Below are 18,964 nucleotides of genomic sequence, written 5' to 3' on the forward strand. Positions count from 1 at the left end.
TCTCCCATCAAAATACAGGCAAACAATAAGAAACTGCACAACAAACTAACAAGTTTAAGTCAGAATTTTAAAAACTCAATCCAGATTGACCTTAAAACATGCATAAAGGACTGAAAAAGGAAGGGATAAGCCAACAGGAAGACCTAAGCTGGCCTACCATCAATTTCAAGTTATGGATCAAGGCACTTTTATTTTTAGGCTTCTGCTTATGATTTTATTTCAGTAAAAAATTCCTTGGCATCAAGGACTGAAACAGCCCACTTTTTACAACAACTAAAAAGAATTTCCTAAATTTACCATTAAGAAAAAACAAATGCAATTTGTACATACCAACTTCCAAATCTCTTAATGTGTTGCTGGTAGTAGGACTACAAAGCCAAGAATGAGCATGGACTGGGATTTACTTATGATTCTGTAGGCAAGACTCAAATGATGTAGTACAAAATTGGGGTGCAGCACTGTTGTTGTTAAATATATTCCAAAAGGAACAGACCAGCAACTTTCTTTTTTTTTTTTTCCAACGTTTATTTATTTTTGGGACAGAGAGAGACAGAGCATGAACGGGGGAGGGGCAGAGAGAGAGGGAGACACAGAATTGGAAACAGGCTCCAGGCTCTGAGCCATCAGCCCAGAGCCTGACGCGGGGCTCGAACTCCCGGACCGCGAGATCGTGACCTGGCTGAAGTCGGACGCTTAACCGACTGCGCCACCCAGGCGCCCCTGGACCAGCAACTTTCTAACTGTGCCCTGAGGAGCCATCTAGAGAAGATTTCTCCTGGACAAACACAGGCAATATAGCTTAGTAAAATGGGTTCTGTGTTCAGAAAGACCTAGGTCTCAAATTCTGAGTCCATCACAAAAAACTAGATTTAACTGAAGGCTTAGTTTTCTTATCTATTAAATGAAGCAAACAGTCGTTGATTCTCATGTGATGTTAAATATATACGTTAAAGGCATCAGCACAGAAACAGACTCATCTCTGAAATAAAAGTATGGGGTAGGAGGAGACACTGGAAAACATGTTCTCTCCTACCTTTTAGAGTTAAACAATTCTACAAACATTAAGACAATTAGCATATGCTTCTTTATCCCACTCTCCAGGTCAGAAATCCCAAAGCGAGTAAGAGAACAGAATCAGTGTGTAAAGAGGAAGCACAGATGAAATTCCCTTATCTAGCCCTCAGTTTACCAAGTCTAACCTGCATCTATTCTCACCCCTCACTCATTCCACCACTGCCTACATTCTCAAAGAGAGCTTTATCGGCCCTACAGATTCTAAAACATTAAGTTGGTTTTTCTAAAAGTGAGTGGTTTCTTTTCCAAATTTCCCTCAAACGCGACATACCTTTGGCTGTGATGAAACAGGAGGAGTACTAATCAAAGGTTTGATAGGGACTGTGTTAGTTTGAGGTGTGCTTATTCTTGGAGACACATACGATCTTGGGGATGATGCATCAGAAGTTAAAGACATTGGAGACTGATTAGATGGCTGGGCTGTAAAAAAGTGAAGCAATTAATTTCAAAGAAACCAAAACCTCTGTAATGTATGTGAAGAGGTCTTTCCATCTCTTCACAGGCCCTCTGCCCCCCAAAGAGAACACTTAACACTTATCCGAGAAAGTCAAGAACCTGAAGTACTCACAAGGGCCACATGGACTACATTAGCCGTGGATTAGACAGGCACACCTAATGTGTGCCTCCCCTAACCCCTTTCTTAGGCTGGAGCAAGAAGGTAAATCTGAACCTGTTCTTACATGGGAAGGCACCCTCACCATCCTTATTTCCCCTTTATTCTACACGTAAGCCTGGTTATCCCCCTGTATCTCCTGCTTCATGAGGCTAACCAGAGGAATAGAAGTCTTTTCACTATTACATTTCAATTTCAGAACAAGTATTCCTGCTCAGTTTATCAATTTTTTTGAACTGGGGCCGGGGGACAAGTCAAAGTGACCCTTTCACTTCTCTTTTTTCCTATGTATGTCCCTCTCCATTGAATACCTCCACAGAGAAGAGAAATGGCTGATTCAAGACAAGACTTGAGCATTTCTGTATCCTCTGGTCAAAAACCATCTACCATCAAAGCTGAAACCAAACGTCAACTCTTAAAATACATTCAATGTCTCACAAAGATTGAGGGCATCAGTTTACATTTAGCTTTGGAGTAAAATATTTCACTGGCAACTTAAATTCTGAATTAAATATATATTACAGGTTTAATGGCAATACTGCAAAACAAATGTCAAGGCTTGCCTCATCTCAAAAAGAATCAGTAAGTAAAAATACTGTATATACTGGTGTTAAAAAAAACCCAAATCATTATTATAGCTAACTTCTTCAAAGACTAAAGAAAAATTTGCTATGAAACCCTCCTCCGAGTTAATATGCAATTCTCGTGATACCTAAGAATATGAATACCTTGTGTAGAGAGCTGAGCAGCTTGAGAAATCAAAGAAGTTATGTTGAAAGCAGATGGTCCAGCAGTGAGAAATTTATGAATTATAGACTGCAATGAGGCTTGTGTCACAGCTGCTGTAAGAACTAAAAACATATTATACCTTAAATTAAAATAAAAATACAGAAGCATTTATGGCATTAGTAGTAACTTGAAAACTCAAAAGAACCCACAGAAAACTACAGTGTTTCAAACTTAGAACTCTAGAAGATAGGAGTAATAAAATGGATCTAGAAATTGGAAATTACAAGACAGAGGAAAAGAAACTTAATCAGTTTATAGCAAAGGAAAACAGTAGTTTCCTTCACACTAAAATTTAGGTGTTCAGTTAAAGAAACTCCTCCAAGACTTGATAAAAACAGTAAAGCATGTTCCCGGGAATTTGATTATGTAACCAGAAACCTATTCATCCACTGCTAAAGTGCTCAGTATGTTACTTGGAATTAACTGGATAAATAAATGGTAGCTATTTCATGCAAATGCTTTATTAGACAAGCTGACCATTCAAATCCTGCACTGATACGCCCTCCAACAATCTTTTAAAGGCAGACATTAAAAAGCTAGGTAATTTAGGAATACCATGTATTTTCGACATACAAGATTTTTTACTGTTGGCATTTGTTTACGCTATCATTTCTTCAAACTGTTGAAAAGCCCCACAATCCCTAATAACACAGTTACCTATCACACAATAAAAATCAAAATACAGAAAAGTACAATAAAGACAGAAGATTATTGACCAACTAGCCTGAAATAGCTACATGTTTAAGATAAAGGAAGAAAATAACCACTTAATACTACTATTAAATATATTCTGGGACCACAATGGACACAAGTCAAAATTGACTATTCTAAACAGAAAATTTTGCAATGCCTTTAGGACTGTTTGAATGGTTTGTGAATTAACACTACATCCATTTTTATTCGGACTTCTTTGAGGTGACTACCTAAATACTTTAAGTAGCATGCTGACAAGCAAAGTTGGAATACTGCAATTAACTAGAAAAACAAGAAAAATGTTATTTCTCACCTCAAATTTTTTTCAAGTATTATAAGGAACTACCTGAATTCCTACTTTTATTAATTAGCTTAATATCCCAAATAATGTACTCCTATACAAGAGGTTTTTTGGAAATTCTAGAATTCAAGTATTTTCATGTCAGCTTTTGGAAATGCTGTTTTTACTTAAAAAAAAAAACAAACCAAAAAACTCACCATACACATTACGCAAACACAGAACAGCTCATCTCCACCAACTACCAGCTACACAGCAAGTCTTAAAATAATATACAGAAAAAATCCAAATATTGCTAATGCAATTACAATACCACAGGTCTTGGATTATGGGGGGTATATAAATCCTAGCAAATGAAGTTCAAATGTGAATTTCAAAATGAAACAAAGACCAATGCAAATGAATTTCTAAAAAGTTTTGACTATGAAAATTTACCTTCATTTATTTTGGATATGTCCACATTAGAATTATTAAGTTGCAGTGTGGCTTGCAAAGCAGGAAGCAACTGTCTAAGAAGGTTTGGGTCCTGGAGTAATGGAGGTATTGGGGACTGTGGAACAGGAGAAACCGGGATTGCTGAAGCTGATGTTGGAGGTGCAGACGTGGGATTCAGTCCAGAGGCAGAAGATGTGGAAGGAGTTGTGCAAGAATGTGATACAGCTTTGTCTCCTGGCGTAGACTCTGGGTAAAAAGGAGATAACAAGGCTGAAAAAAGTTACTTGAATAGAGAAAACTGGAACCGACAGCAAAAAAACAACTTTCCTGTGTCAAACGCCTAACTCAAGTAACCTCATTTAATCTTTCCAAGGTAGCACGGAGGGGGCTCAGTAAATATTTGACTGATTAGAATACTGAGGGAGGGCATTTTTATATCCCAACTTCATAGGTGAGAAAACTAAAAAAGAGAGATTATGGAACTTGCTTGAAATCACAACACCTGGTATAAAGCAGTGATTCAACCACAGTCATGTCTGATTCTGAAAGTACCATGCTCTGTTTACTGGTAATGCTGTTTCAAAGAGTTATGAATTAACTACACCGTTAAATAAGCTTCCATTAGCATAAACGGACAATGTAATTCTCCTGAACTTAATTTAAGATGAAAATGTTTATGACCACAGTAACAACCCTCCTAATAAACACAGTGGCCTGAATACAAATCAAGACTGGCACCATGATGAGCACCTCCAGAATAGGGGAAGGACAGATGAATGAGGAGACTCCCTACTTTGAACTTTTATACTTAACAATTGAGTTTTACGATTACATACTTTTATAATATATAAGGCAACTAGCTATTTCTATTTGTAGCATTTAAACTGTGGGCAATAAAAAGGATCCCAGTACACTATATTCAGTATTTAAAAATAAACACACACAAAAAATATAAAACATTCATGGAAAATTATCATCATTTGAAAGCAGTCCATGCAAATTATGTACATAGATTCAACGTAATTGCAGTCAATACCCCAATAGCATTTTTAGCAGCATTTGACAAGCTGATTCTATTAACTTACTTAAAAAAGACAAGGGCTGGTACAGCCACAAAATTCGTGAAGAAAAAGAACACAGCTAAGTGAGATGTGTCTTGCCAGTATAAAAACTTACATTTAAAACAAAACCAATTTAAGGAAGATCAAGCTTCTGTATACATATTTAAGTCTTTAGAACTAGTAAAGGAAAATAGGAAAGTATCTTTGAGATCTAGATACAGAAAATTACAAAAAACCAATTACATTCAAAGTATTGATAACCGAAGTACTTTACCTAGAAATCAAGAAAGAAACCACATGATAAAAAAAATGAACAGAAGACCTGAAATAAAAAGACATTTCACAGAAGGAACTTGAATGGCTTTAGAAAACACGGGGTAATCAACTTCACTGATATTCAGGAAAATGCAAATCAACAGGATATCCTTTTATGCTTACCAGATTGACAAAAATTTGAAAATCTGACAATATCAAATGTTGAAAAGGAGTAACAGGAACATTTCTGATGGACACTAAATTGATGCACCCACACTGCAGAATAATTGGGAATTATCTAGGAAATGTGGAGATGCACACACTTGATGACTCAGTAATTCCCTTTAGGTAGAATACCCTTAAGAGAAACTGATGTATGTAAATTGGGAGAAACATTCAACAATATTTATAATAGTACTATGCTTGTTTTCATTTTAGCACAAAACTAGAAACAAACTAAATGTCTACCAACAGAAAGATGAACATAAACTATTTTCATATCATGGAATTTTACTAATACAGTAACTTTAATGGACGAAAAAATGAGTTAGAGGACATCTGGGTAAAAAACATTAAGACTCAACTATTCAAGATATTCATACACGCTCTTACAAAAAGACTAAATATGAAGATTTGCTTAAGTATCTTTAGTTTCCCATACACACCCATTTCTTGAAGATGATTTTCAAGCTCATATATACGTTGTACAACCCAAATTAAGACTATTACGAGGCATAAAAGTTTCAGGAATATTACACTGCTACCTAGTAACTGTAAATCCTCATTTCCAATTCTTAGAACTAAACATTCTTTAATCTTCACGTCCCCAAAGAAGCTGGGAATTACTAGCAAACTTACTGAAAAGGGACTCCTCTATCAGCCTTTTTACACCACCACTGTAATAGTAAAACACAACCAGGGGCAATAGCTCTCTCAAGTATGGACCTCATAGCTGCTATAAATACATTTCAAGGCTATGCTGATCAACTACGACCAATTCATAAAGTATAAGACATCTTAATTTTTGTAAGGCACACTTTTTTTTTTTAATTTTTTTTTTCAACGTTTATTTATTTTTGGGACAGAGAGAGACAGAGCATGAATGGGGGAGGGGCAGAGAGAGAGGCAGACACAGAATCGGAAGCAGGCTCCAGGCTCTGAGCCATCAGCCCAGAGCCCGACGCAGGGCTCGAACTCACGGACCGCGAGATCGTGACCTGGCTGAAGTCAGACGCTCAACCGACTGCGCCACCCAGGCGCCCCAAAGCACACATTCTAAAGGAGGGTTATTAAGCCTAGCAGACCGCTTATCATGTCTAACCCTGCTGTTCTGGATTCACAAATATACAGAAACTTGAATGAAGTAAGGTTTTCTCTGTGAAAACATGCTGTCAGTTATTACATTTTCTGGGGTAAAGACTATAGTAACAGTTTTCTCCAGATCATATTCCACAAGGGTCAGCTTAGTCAACATATTGCTGACATATTTTTTTTTTTTTTTAAGTTTGAGAGAGAGGGCCCATGAACAAGCACATGTGAGAGCGTGGGAGGCACAGAGAGGGGAGAGAGAATCCCAAGCAGACTCCAGGTCATTAGGGAGCCCAACAAGGGGCAGGATCTCACAACCCTGAGATCATGACCTGAGCTGAAATCTAGAGTAGGATCTTAAACCAACTAAGCCACCCAGGTACACCCCCCTTAGGGCCATTCCTGGTTAATGTTTAAAGAATGTTTTTAATGTTTATTTGTTTTTGAGAAAGAGAGAGAGAGACACAAGGAGAGGCAGACACAGAATCCGAAGCAGGCTCCAGGCTCTGAGCTGTCAGCACAGAGCCTAAGGCGGGGCTCGAACTCGTGAACAGTGATATTATGACTAAAGAAGGTAAAAACGGTCTCCAACTGTATTTTGATGCTGTTAAATCTATCCAGACTTTAAAAAACCAACACAACTTAAAAACTTTTCAGTGTTACCCTTTAATCCAAGAAAAGGGAACACTCCCAAGATAGAAAACTAATACACATCACTATAAAGAAATAAAGTAACAAAACCTAAATATCCTTACCTCCTAGTTTTAATGTTTATTTACCATAAGAATAAATTTCTTTTGAAGTTTTGTGGAAGATTACTGATGAGCAGTATAAAACTAGCTGGTACTACTAAATACCTATGAGACCCTTAAACAAGTAACATCTCGATCGAAAAGGCCAGGATTTTTTATTAAAAGGTTTGATTTTGAATATTAGTTTTCAACAAAATGCTGATCAGAATCATCTATAAAGCTGAAACAAAATTAAAACAAAACAAAACAAAAACCTAGATACTTGGACTCCACTCCTACTGAACCTGGGGAGGCCCGAGCATATGTTGAACTTGTGAGAATTCTATGGGTGATTCTGACATCCTTACTGATTTTGAAAAAATAGATTAGAGAACTTCCGAGGTTTCTTTTAACTTTAAAAACCAAAGGAAACAAAAGCAAAACAAAATAAAAAAAGCATACCACAAACATATAGGAGTGAATAGAGTAAGGATAAGATGCAAGACAGGGAAACTAAATCTTTTTTTTCAAGGCAGGTCTTCAGTATACGATTGTTTTTTTTAATTGAAGTATAATTGACATACAATACTGTATTAGTTTCAGGTGTTCAACAATCTTTATCCATATATATTGTGAAATGATCACCAATTACGAAATTATTTTTCTTGTGCTGAGAACTTTCAAGATTGATTGTCTTGGCAACTTTCAAATATGCACAACTTTCAAATATTAACTGTATTAATAACTATAGTTGCCATGCTACACATTATTGTCCCCATGCTTCCATTTTATAACTGGAAGTTTATACCTTTTGACTTCCTTTACTCATTTCCCCCCTGGCAACCACCAATCTGGTCTCTGTATCTATAAGCTTGGTTTTATATTTTTAGATTCCTCATATAAATATTTCCATGCTATTTTAAATAATAGCTCCACCCTAAGACACATACCCATACAAACACCCTTCCAAAGCATGTTACGTTATACATTTAAAATATTAGTTGCCTCAATCTACATGTATAACTGAAAATAATGGAGCTTATTAATATAAATATGCTACCCTAAAAGGCAGTCTTAGTTTTATCAATAAAATATCACAAAAGGTGGGGCGCCTGGGTGGCTCAGTCGGTTGAGCGTCCGACTTCAGCTCAGGTCATGATCTTGTGGTTCGTGAGTTTGGGCCCCACGTCGGGCTCTGTGCTAACAGCTCAGAGCCTGGAGCCTGCTTCTGACTGTGTGTCTCCCTCTCTCTCTGCTCCTCCCCCACTCGTGCTCTGTCTCTCTCTCTCTCTAAAATAAACATTAAAAAAAATTCTTTTTAAATATCACAAAAGGTATTGGTTGGGTACCTTTCCTCTGAGTTCTGACTGTCCTAACACAGATCTATCATATTACTCAGCATCTTCTATTATATATAGTTTATTATCTTTATGCTTCCCTATTAGAACTTGAACTCCTTCAAGAGAGGAATTTTGTTGTATTTGCTTCTGTAGCCCTGGTACAAAAATAGGACTTGGCAACAAGATGGCATCAACAAGTATTTGTTGAATGGGTGCCTGATTCTGTCATTAAGGCCCAGGTCCACATACATGTGCTCTCCCTCTCCCTCTTAACCTCTTGGTGTAGAACTTATGATAATGGGGTGGAAAGCCTAAGGTCTCCAAACAGCCAATTAACGGCTTACTTTATGCTATTTTCAAAACAGGGATTAACAGTATACAGTCTTAGAGATAAATTTAACTTATTTAAGCTTATTTTAAATAATCTCACATTCGGGCACCAGGCCGGCTCAGTCGTTAAGCATGGGACTTCGGTTCAGGTCATGATCTCACAGTTCATGAGTTTGAGTCCCACATGGTGTGAGCTCATGTTCCCCTTCAGGTAGAAGGAACACAAGCCCCACTTCTCTTTCTCTCTCTGTCTCCCTCTGCCCCTCCTGGGATTCTCTCTCTCTCGTGCGCACTCTCTCTGTGTCTCTCAAAAATATCTTATACTCAATCCCTTTTTAAAAAAAATATAAGAAAGGAAACAAAACTATTTGGAACAGTCATCAAATATAGTTTTTTCTATATAGACGTTTAATTTTCTTAAGTTTTATTTAAGTAATCTCTACACCTCATTTAGGGCTTGAACTTACAACCCTGAGATCAAGAATTGCAAGCTCTTCCAACTGAGCCAGCCAGGTGCCCTCAGGTATTTAATTGTAATTAACATTTCTATGAGACCTTTTGATCTAGAATCTAATCTGTTAGGAAGTAAGGCTGATATACTTAATAACATGCTCATTACAAGTGTGTATCAAACCTAAATAAAAACTATTTTGCATTACAAAGCCATTCCTATAGGCTTTCACTTTTAAAGAATATCAGCCTCTAGTCTCATTCCTTTAAAAGCAATCTTTCCCAAGCATTCAAACCAACCTAGGTTCCTTTGAGCGTTTTTTTAGTCTTCCCAAAGCTGTTTTAAACTTAAATAAATTAAGTCACTTTCCCATCTGATATTTCTATGATTTACAGATCTCTAACCAATTATTCACTTTAATATGAGCCTTAAAATAAGTATGTTATCCTCTGATTTTAACTTCTGTATATATATATGCATTGACAAAACCTTTCTCTTTCCCTTTATGCCTGTAACTATGAATTATTCATTTATATTTCCAACGCTTACCAGTAGGGGGCGAAACCTACTAAAGACTAAACTGCACATACAAATCACACAGAAATCTGTTACTACACTCTGAGTTGTTAAGGTTAAAAGTAACATTCACCTCTTCTAATTCTAGGCACCCATCAAAATATCCAAGAGCATAAACCAAAGTCAAAATCTATTTCTGACCTACATTTTTCTGGTATGCCAAGTAATTCCTTTTTGAACTACACAGTAAGATCTAAACAGATACAGCACTTAAAGAGTAAAAGGTACTATATTGCATTTCTAAACATTAATCTATGATGTCTGGACAGTTGCTGTAATGCCACTCCACCAGGACATGCGAACAAGCACAAACCACCGATGCAACAAGGGCAGTCTGTTTTGTCCTATTTTGTAGTAGTGGTGTGACACTGAAAATTACAACATGGAGAAGTTGCAAAGGAAACAAAGTATTCAAGCGTAGTAGAATAAGAAAACAAAACAAAACTGTAAAGTAGCTTGTTGACAGCAATATAATCTGTGACTTTCATTTATTTTTACTTTGATAACTCATGAATACTTTAAATCATCTATCCATCCACTAAGGTACTTAAGTATGGTGTTGATGCCAAATATATTAGGATATATTTTTGCAACTTGCTTTTTTATTCAACTGAGAAAATCTTTAGGCTAACAGATATGAAGGATAAACATTTTAAAACTTTTAACAGATTTTATTAAAATGACTCCTGAAATAACCAACTTATATATTCCCACCGATTGTGCTTCCCCACATTCAACTGTTAACTGTCACTAATCTTAAGGATGCAAAATCTCATTTTACTCTCCAATTTGTATTGACAAAGCTTTCTCTTGAAAATTTTTATGCTGTTAAAATACATACAATATAAAATTTACCACTTTAACCATTTCTAGGTTTACAATTCAGTGGCATTAAGTATATACATTGTTGTGCAATGTAAACATCACCACTATTCATCTCTAGAACTTTTCCATCTCTCCAAACAGAAATTCTGTAACCAATTAAACAAGGATTCCTCACCATCCTGCTCCCTAGAAGTCACTATTCTACTTTCTGTCTCTGAATTTGCTCACTCTGAGTACCACATAGAAGCGGAATCACAAGTATTTGTCCTTTTGGGTCTGGCTTATTTCACTTAGCGTAAGGTCTTCAAGGTTCATCCACGTTGCAGCATGTGTCATAAATTCCTTCCTTTTTCAGGGTAACACTGCATGTGTCACACGTTTTGTTTATCCTGTTTCAGCTGATGGACACTTGGACTGTTTCCACCTTTTGGCTACTGTAAAGAATACTGGTAAGAACAACGTCCATGTATTAATCCCTGTTTGATTCCCTTTCACTTCTCTTGGCTATGTACCTAAGCACAGAATTGGCTGATCCTACAGTAATTCCAGGTTTTGTTTTTTTGAGGAAACACTGTATCCCAAAGGAGCTGCATCATTTTGCAATCTTACAGGAAATGTACATGGGGTCTAATTTTTTCCACATCCTCAAAAACACTTATTTTCATTGCTGTTTTTATAGTAGTCATCCAATGGGTGTGAACTATGTATTTCACTGTGCTGAATGCCTTTTCAGCTTACTGACTGGCCACTAGAACATCTTCCTTGGAGAAACATCTATTCAAATCCTTTGCCCATATTTGAACCAAGTTGTTTCATTTAATTGTTCAGTTACAGGATTTCATATATTCTGGACATTAATTCTGTATCAGACATATGATTTACAATTTACTTCCTCTCATCCTGTGGGTTGTCTTTTCACTCTAGAGTGTCCTCTGATGCACAAGTTTTTCATTTTGATGAAGTCCAATTTATTTTATTTTGTTGCCTGTGCTTTTTGTGTCATAGTTAAGAAATCACCACCAAATCCAATGTCCTAAAGATTTTCACCTGTTTTCTTCTGAGAGTTTTATAGTTTTAGCTCCTAGGTTTAAGGTCTCTGATCCATTAAGTTAATTTTTTATAACTGTAAGCCAAGGCTGGCAATTTTAAATTCCTCTTCTATAATTGCCTGTTCATATCCATTGCTCATTTGTCTTACGTGTTCAAATCTATCAACATTTTTTTCAAAGGCAAATGCATTTTGGATCTTGATTTAAAAAGTCCTCCCCTGGGGCGCCTGGGTGGCCCAGTCGGTTAAGTGTCTGACTTCAGCCAGGTCACGATCTCACGGTCCGTGAGTTCGAGCCCCGCATCAGGCTCGGGGCTGATGGCTCAGAGCCTGGAGCCTGTTTCCGATTCTGTGCCTCCCTCTCTCTCTGCCCCTCCCCCGTTCGTGCTCTGTCTCTCTCTGTCCCAAAAATAAAATAAACGTTGGAAAAAAAAAAAAAAAAAGTCCTCCCCTACCTCTCAAATTAAAACTGTATTTTCTAATATTCTTTCATCACAGGTACTGCATTTCTGCTGCCCCACTGTTCAAAGTGCCATCTTAGGTTGACTAACATCATTTTAAACTTATTGATTAGAACAGACTAAATTCTTCCACTAATGTATTCAGTTATTCAACAAAATTTGAGTAACTCTATGGCCAGTCTTATTAATTTTCATGAATAGTTATTAATCCTAAAAATTATTATAAAGCAAAGCAACTCAGGGCTGAAGGTGGCCCACTACAGCTGGTTAATGACCAACTGAAGTCTTCAGGTTCATTCAGGTTTCACACTGACTACAGATACCATCAAAACACAAAAGGGAAATTTATTCCAAGTGACTAACTCACACCTCATGTTAATGAAGGACTAATCTCCCCTCCCATTAGATTAAGAGTGTGGAACCAAGTAAATGGTTAGATATGCTAATCTCCTAAAAGCTATCTTGTAAATCACTGAATAGATCTGCTTCTGTGGCCATTTTGCTTTACTTTTCAAGCTTATCTATGCTAATAAATCAAAACTCTAAATTACTAAATAAGAAACTTCATAATTAAGGTCATTAAACTCCTCTGGACTGGCAGTTATTTGGCCAAAGCAAAGGTCTCTTGCCCATTTTGTCATGTCACAAATCCAGAAGGGAGGGCAGAGTTAGGATCGATTTAGAATGGTCAATGGAGTACCAACCGGTAAAAATCAAATTTTAGGTTTTTAAGCACATCACTATCTCTGTTACTTTGTTATACGGTTGGTTGTTCAGGAGAGTAATCTTGCCAGTAGATGATCAAATGTTACCCTAGCAACAGATACAGATCTAAAAGAAGATACACGACCTTGTTTCACTCTACTGAACACCAGGATTGTTCCCTATAAAACGGGAGCTTCAGATTCTCCACACTCTGGCTTCTCAAGCAAGCATTTGAATTTATCTTGGGCTCTTTTTCTCAAAAGGCACACTGGCATTTTGGCATCTAAATCTATTGCTGGTATCTTTTAATTAGATTCACAACAAATACAGAATACTTTATTTCTGCAAATACATTTTTAAAAACATGACCACTGCAGGTGTTTCCCCAACCTTTAACACACTCATTACCCTTCTTTCAGGTATTTATCCTTCTACAACAAATATTTACTGACTGCCTATTATTTTGTCAAGAACTAGAGACAGAGCAGTGGTAAACAAAACAAAGACCTTGCTCTTGTATTACTTAATACAGCACCCTACCACTGATATCCCTAGATAGAGCTTAGCTATACTATCAGCACTTATTACCAAGAGTCCAAAGAGTCTGATCTTACCAGAACCATCAACCTCTCAATATAAATTTATTTGTTAGGGCAAATCCAAACAAGGAAATCACTGTATTGATGAGAAGAGTCAATAGGAAGCTTAACTTAAATAACATGGATGTCTCCATTAAGGAAAAAAATAGATTTCAAATTAATGAGCAGTTCACAAATTTAGACTAAGTGCTAAACAATCTGAAAAGATCCAAATAGTCATATAAGAATATTGTCTTCAATTTGGAGGCAAGGAGTACCTGCAAAGATTATACGATTTTCCCTCTATCAATAGTCAATTCCAAAGTAATCAAGGTTCTTCCTATAATATCTACGATTTGTCAGGAATTTTGAGTTACTGGAGTCCAAATTAATATAGATTTGTGTCTTTCATTACCTACAGTTTTAATGGAAACAATGGCGAAGCTGCCTCTAACACCAGGTGGCAACATTCAGGCTCCTCTTAGCTAAGAGATATACACCACCTTCCCGTGTAATTATGTTTTAAGGAATAAACTAAATTGTATGATAAACACTTAGCCCCAAACCTGGTACACAGTTAATTTTTAATGAGGTTTAAAAAGTTTGTCAGGAATGGTGCTTATAGCATGGAGGGAGAGGGCAGAAGGTGAAACAAGTTCAACATGCAATTAACATCTAACCCTAAACAGTTTAATTAAAGGAACTAAAATTAAAATGTGTAAGTGTTGTAATAAATAAAAGCACCCGATGTTTGGGAAACACAGAGACTGGGAAAGGTTAACGGACATGGAGAACCCAACGACATTAGAGCTGGCTCTTAAAGAAAGAGTACGGAGTTCAACAGGATGGAACGGAAGAACAAACATGTCCTTCTTTTAAGCAAAGGCTCAAAACATGGAAGAATGTAACATGCCCTAAGAAATGTACAAGTTTGCAAAAGATGAATTATGGGGAATGGTGGAGATCAAGCCAGTCAGACAGGCGGCAACCAGACTATCAAGTACTTGCTATGATCATCTTACTAAAAAGTATGGACTTTATCCTGTGGATAATGGAAAACTATTAGAAAATTTTAAACAAAGAAGTTAACACAATCCAACCTAAATTTTATGATGATGCCACCATAAGTCTGGGTAGAAGGAAGCAGAGCGGTTATCAGATAGTTATTTCAAAAGAGATGCCCTGAGTTTCAGTAACGGTAGTAACAATAACCAGAGAAAGGATATATATATACACACACACACACATAAGATACAGAAGGCAGAATCCAGGATTTGTCAATAGACAGGTAAGGGTAGGTGCAGATGAACCTTGTTGAAGAACAAGGAATAGCTGGGAGAATAGTGTAGTTACTCACTGAGAACCTAAGAATAAATTGTGGGGAAAGGGAGGAATCTGGGACACATATATGCAGTAGGAGTTAGAAATAAAGATTTGGGAGTCACCTTTGTAGACAAAGCAGCCACAAGAACAACTGTTCAGCAAAAGAGAACATGCTGAGCAAGAAAAAAAGAACAAACCACAGGAAAAGGCTGAACGATACCGATATTTAAGGAGGGCAAAGAGAATTAGTAAATTGAAGAGTGGCAGTATCCCAGAAGCTAAGGAAAGAAAGAATTTCAAAAGGGAGGTAAGAGCTAAGAAGTAAGTGTTAAATGAACAAGAGAGGAAATGAGACAAAGACTTTTTAAAGGCCACAGGATTTTAACTGACAGGATTTTAAAATAAAATTTCTGTGACCAAATAATCAAAATTATAAACCATTAACATCCTTTAGAAAGTTCTATCACATTAACAATTACTGCATTAATTCAGATTTCATCTCTCAAGAATTCTCTTCACCAACTTAATTCTGCATCAAGGTAAATAGGACTTACACGTATGAATTCTGGTACAAACCATCTTAGGGGAATCTGACATTTGGAACAACCTGCTTAAGGTTTAATGTATTAAAAAGACTATACGATAAAAGTCTGTGGCTTAATATGTAACCACTACTACAAGAGAAATTCAAGTAACATGCATAAAAGGAAACAAGAAGCAAAAGAAACCGAACTATGAGAACCCTTTGTCAACAAATTAATGTGAAATAACCAATCGGGTAATAGATTAAAAGCTTAAAGACTCATCAGATCCATGTAGCATCTCCCAAACTCATAGGACGTTTAAAAGTTTCTCAACAGTTACTGATGCTAATCTGCCAATTAGTCTGCTAATGGGTCTTGCCCATAATTTACCTCCTTAATGCCTTTTAATTGCCTTTATTTCTTAAAACGCGTTATTACGTGTGAAGTTTAGTAGAACTGTGGTCCACGCAGATATAATTATCTCAGCGCTCTGCTTCTGTTGTGTGTTACCTCCCAAGTAGTTGTTGCCACAATTTTTCTCTTAACTCTTTTAACAAGCTACGGTTATCAGCACTGAGTTGTATAAAAACACAATTTGGGTTGCAAAGTTTAACTTCTACTCTTCAGATTAAAGTTGTAATTCAGACATTAAGACTCTATCTTATGGCCCATGACACAGTTTTCTAATTCACAAATTAAAACCAATAGTTGCACGGTATGCAGAAATAACAAGCTTTAAAATGTCTATTCATATTATATTCATATTAAATTTTCATTAACAGAAAATTGAGACCATATCTGAACTAAACCATCATGACAATTATTACAAAACCTGAAAATTATACAAATATGAAGGGACAGTCCTTTGACTTTGAGAAGTTATTTAAACCATTACTGTTATAAATTAAGCACTTGACTTCAAAGTGTCGAAGGCAAAAAACAGTGCAAAAGCTTCATAATTAAAAATTAAAAGAAAAAGCTAAATATGGCTAACTCTAGACCTAAATCTATGCAGTAACATTCTAAAAGACTTTTAAAGAGTCTTATTCAAGCTAATGGAGATAATGTAATATAATCAAAAACTCAGAAACTATAGTTCAACGTGCATCATCTAGTAATAATGGCATACCTTTTCTTTCTGTTTTCTGTGCAGGGACAGAAGATGTGGGTGTAGGCAGTTTTGATAAAGTAGATGCTCCATTAGCATCAAATGATTTCTTTGGCTGGTGATCAGACTGTAGCGTAAATGGACTAGAAGGAAGAGTGCTTGGGGTAGCAGTTGGATGAACCACTGGTTTGATGGGGTGCTGTACTGGCGTAGAACTACTGTGAGTCTCTGCTCTTGGCAGTCTGTAGTCTCTGTCATTGTGTCTGCTTGTTTGAGACAAAATATTCTGTGGGAGCAAACTACTGGCATCACTGGAATGCTTGTCTTCCACTTTAGTTCACAGTTCGAAAAAAGAGATGTTGGAATGACGGAAGGGGGAAGAAAAAAGATTACGTTAGAATCCTGTCTTTAACATCAGCTAATTTAGCAACATACCTGTACTTGTATCTTGATATAAAACTGCAAGCCCAGTTAGTATCTGCAGTTTTACCACTAGCATATATAAAAATCCAAATACTGAAAGAGAGAAATTTTAGCTCAATTGTAATTAAGCATTAATCTATACTCAGATTTCAAGTGGGCTACTAGTTTCGGGCGATTCTTTAGAACCACACCACAGTTCACACAAAACATGGAAAAAAATAAATATATGGAGTTATAACATTTTACTCAAATGAAAACCTTTTTAAATATTTTAAAATAGAAAAGGGAAATGGTCCATTCCTTTAAAATATGGACCACAGGTTCTAATAATTGAATTATCCACAGTGGTTCAACTGCAAAGGAATATTAGCTTTTATTAGCCTGATTGTTCTGAATAGTAAAGTAGCTAACTAGTGGTCTCTAAAGTAGTTTGTGCTAGGGCTTAAATGACCTTATTTTGGGATGGCTGAATTTATGATGTACTGTGCTTTCAAAACATAAATCAGTTCATATTTTTAATAATGCTAATAATACCATTTAGTTATAAACTCAAGTTATAGATAATGCTATCTGAAAATACAAAGCCTACATCTGGCAGCACAGTCAGAAAATTCTACTCGCTATTTACCAGTTCTATTAAAAACATCTCCTTCCGATTTAAAGTCACAAAAATATTTAAACCTCAGAAATATTCTACTTCCAAAAAAGAGTACAAGGAAAATTTCAACAATCATGATAACAAAATTTGGATTTATCAAAAATTCTATAGCCAAAATTCTAATACTCTAATTTATAACTAAAAAATTAAGCAACTTTCAAGTAGAGAAATATCTTAAGATTCAAGCACATATGCAATAATATTACCAAAGGATGCCCTCCCTGTTGAATATTTTAGTTTTTTTTCCAATTCGTGGTTCCTCTGAGTCTAGAGATCAAGACAGTGCAAAGAAAGAAGTATACTGAAACTACAAGTCAGTTTCCAAATCTTCAGTGCACAACTCCCACGTGTTACACTAAACAAAATGTACTGGGTACTGCCAAAAAAACCTTCAGTTGTACGAAAACACAGTCTTCTGACTTAATAAATGAAATTCAATGTTATAAGTTACACATTAACCTTAGCAAAAAAAAAAAAAAAATGAACACACAGATTGAGCTATCAGAGTAGAATACAAACATCTGTTGCATGATATTAACTCATCATTAAACCATCAACTTGCATGCAGCACACGAAACTTAAGAAATTTTGTTCTAGAATGTCTTCCTGGGAAGAATACCGCTACAATAGAAACTTTTCAGGACAGATAAAACAAATAACACCATGCCCAATTCCCCCTAATCATGTCACTTGATTACCAAGAACTTTTTTTTCCTGGACACCAACAAAAGTCCCTTTCAGTTCTGTATGACTGGAGTCAAAGTACAATAAGCAAATGCATTCAGATGAAAATTAAAGCTGATACTTCTTCACTTGTAAGCTTTAGGGAAAAAAATGGCAGCAGGATTACAGGAGCTAAGGAAGTAGCAGCTGCAACAACTTTCTATTATTCACAACTCTAGACAAAACAGTTAACTCAATGACTCTGCTTGCACACCCCCCACAACAAAGACATTTGGCAAATGTCTGCAGACATTTTTGGTTGTCACGACTGGGGAGAGAGGAGGTGTGCTACTGGTATCCGGCAAGTAGAGGCCAGGCACAGTATACAGGTATGGAGGACGGCGTCCCACAACAAAGAATCTCCCAAGCCAAAATGTCATCGGTGCTACTGTTGAGAAACCCCAAATTAAGGTTTCTCTAAGCACAGAGCAATCATTCTATGAGGCACAGATTAAAGCCAATGAAAACCTACCAGCAGTAATGTCAAATTAAAAATTTTATCCAGAAAGTTTTCAACGTCAAGTTCTGGATAACATTATTTGCTATAGTGCAAAAAACAAATCTATTTTCTACCTTGATGTCTTTACATATAAAACCTTTCCATCTTGCCCTGCCTCGCCCCACACATTTTATC

General features: G+C 36.3%; 1 protein-coding gene across 12 annotated transcripts in view; it reads right to left on the reverse strand.

Moving 5' to 3' along the window:
• WAC (WW domain containing adaptor with coiled-coil) overlaps positions 1-18,964 on the reverse strand; it is an 88,624-nt gene that overhangs the window by 10,203 nt on the left and 59,457 nt on the right. For 7 of the 12 annotated variants that reach the window (XM_040451102.1, XM_040451095.1, XM_040451097.1 and 4 more), the window contains exons 7-10: positions 16,548-16,856; positions 3,903-4,172; positions 2,416-2,538; positions 1,346-1,494 (exon numbers count right to left, since the gene is read on the reverse strand). In XM_040451102.1, the coding sequence (XP_040307036.1) occupies positions 1,346-1,494; positions 2,416-2,538; positions 3,903-4,172; positions 16,548-16,856 (851 nt within the window). The remainder of the gene's footprint in view (positions 1-1,345; positions 1,495-2,415; positions 2,539-3,902; positions 4,173-16,547; positions 16,857-18,964) is intronic. The other 5 variants (XM_040451093.1, XM_040451092.1, XM_040451100.1 and 2 more) reach the window with 3 other exon arrangements.

The sequence above is a fragment of the Herpailurus yagouaroundi genome, unplaced genomic scaffold, assembly GCF_014898765.1.
Source record: "Herpailurus yagouaroundi ecotype Mexico unplaced genomic scaffold, PumYag 203, whole genome shotgun sequence".
NCBI classification, from domain to species: domain Eukaryota; kingdom Metazoa; phylum Chordata; class Mammalia; order Carnivora; family Felidae; genus Herpailurus; species Herpailurus yagouaroundi.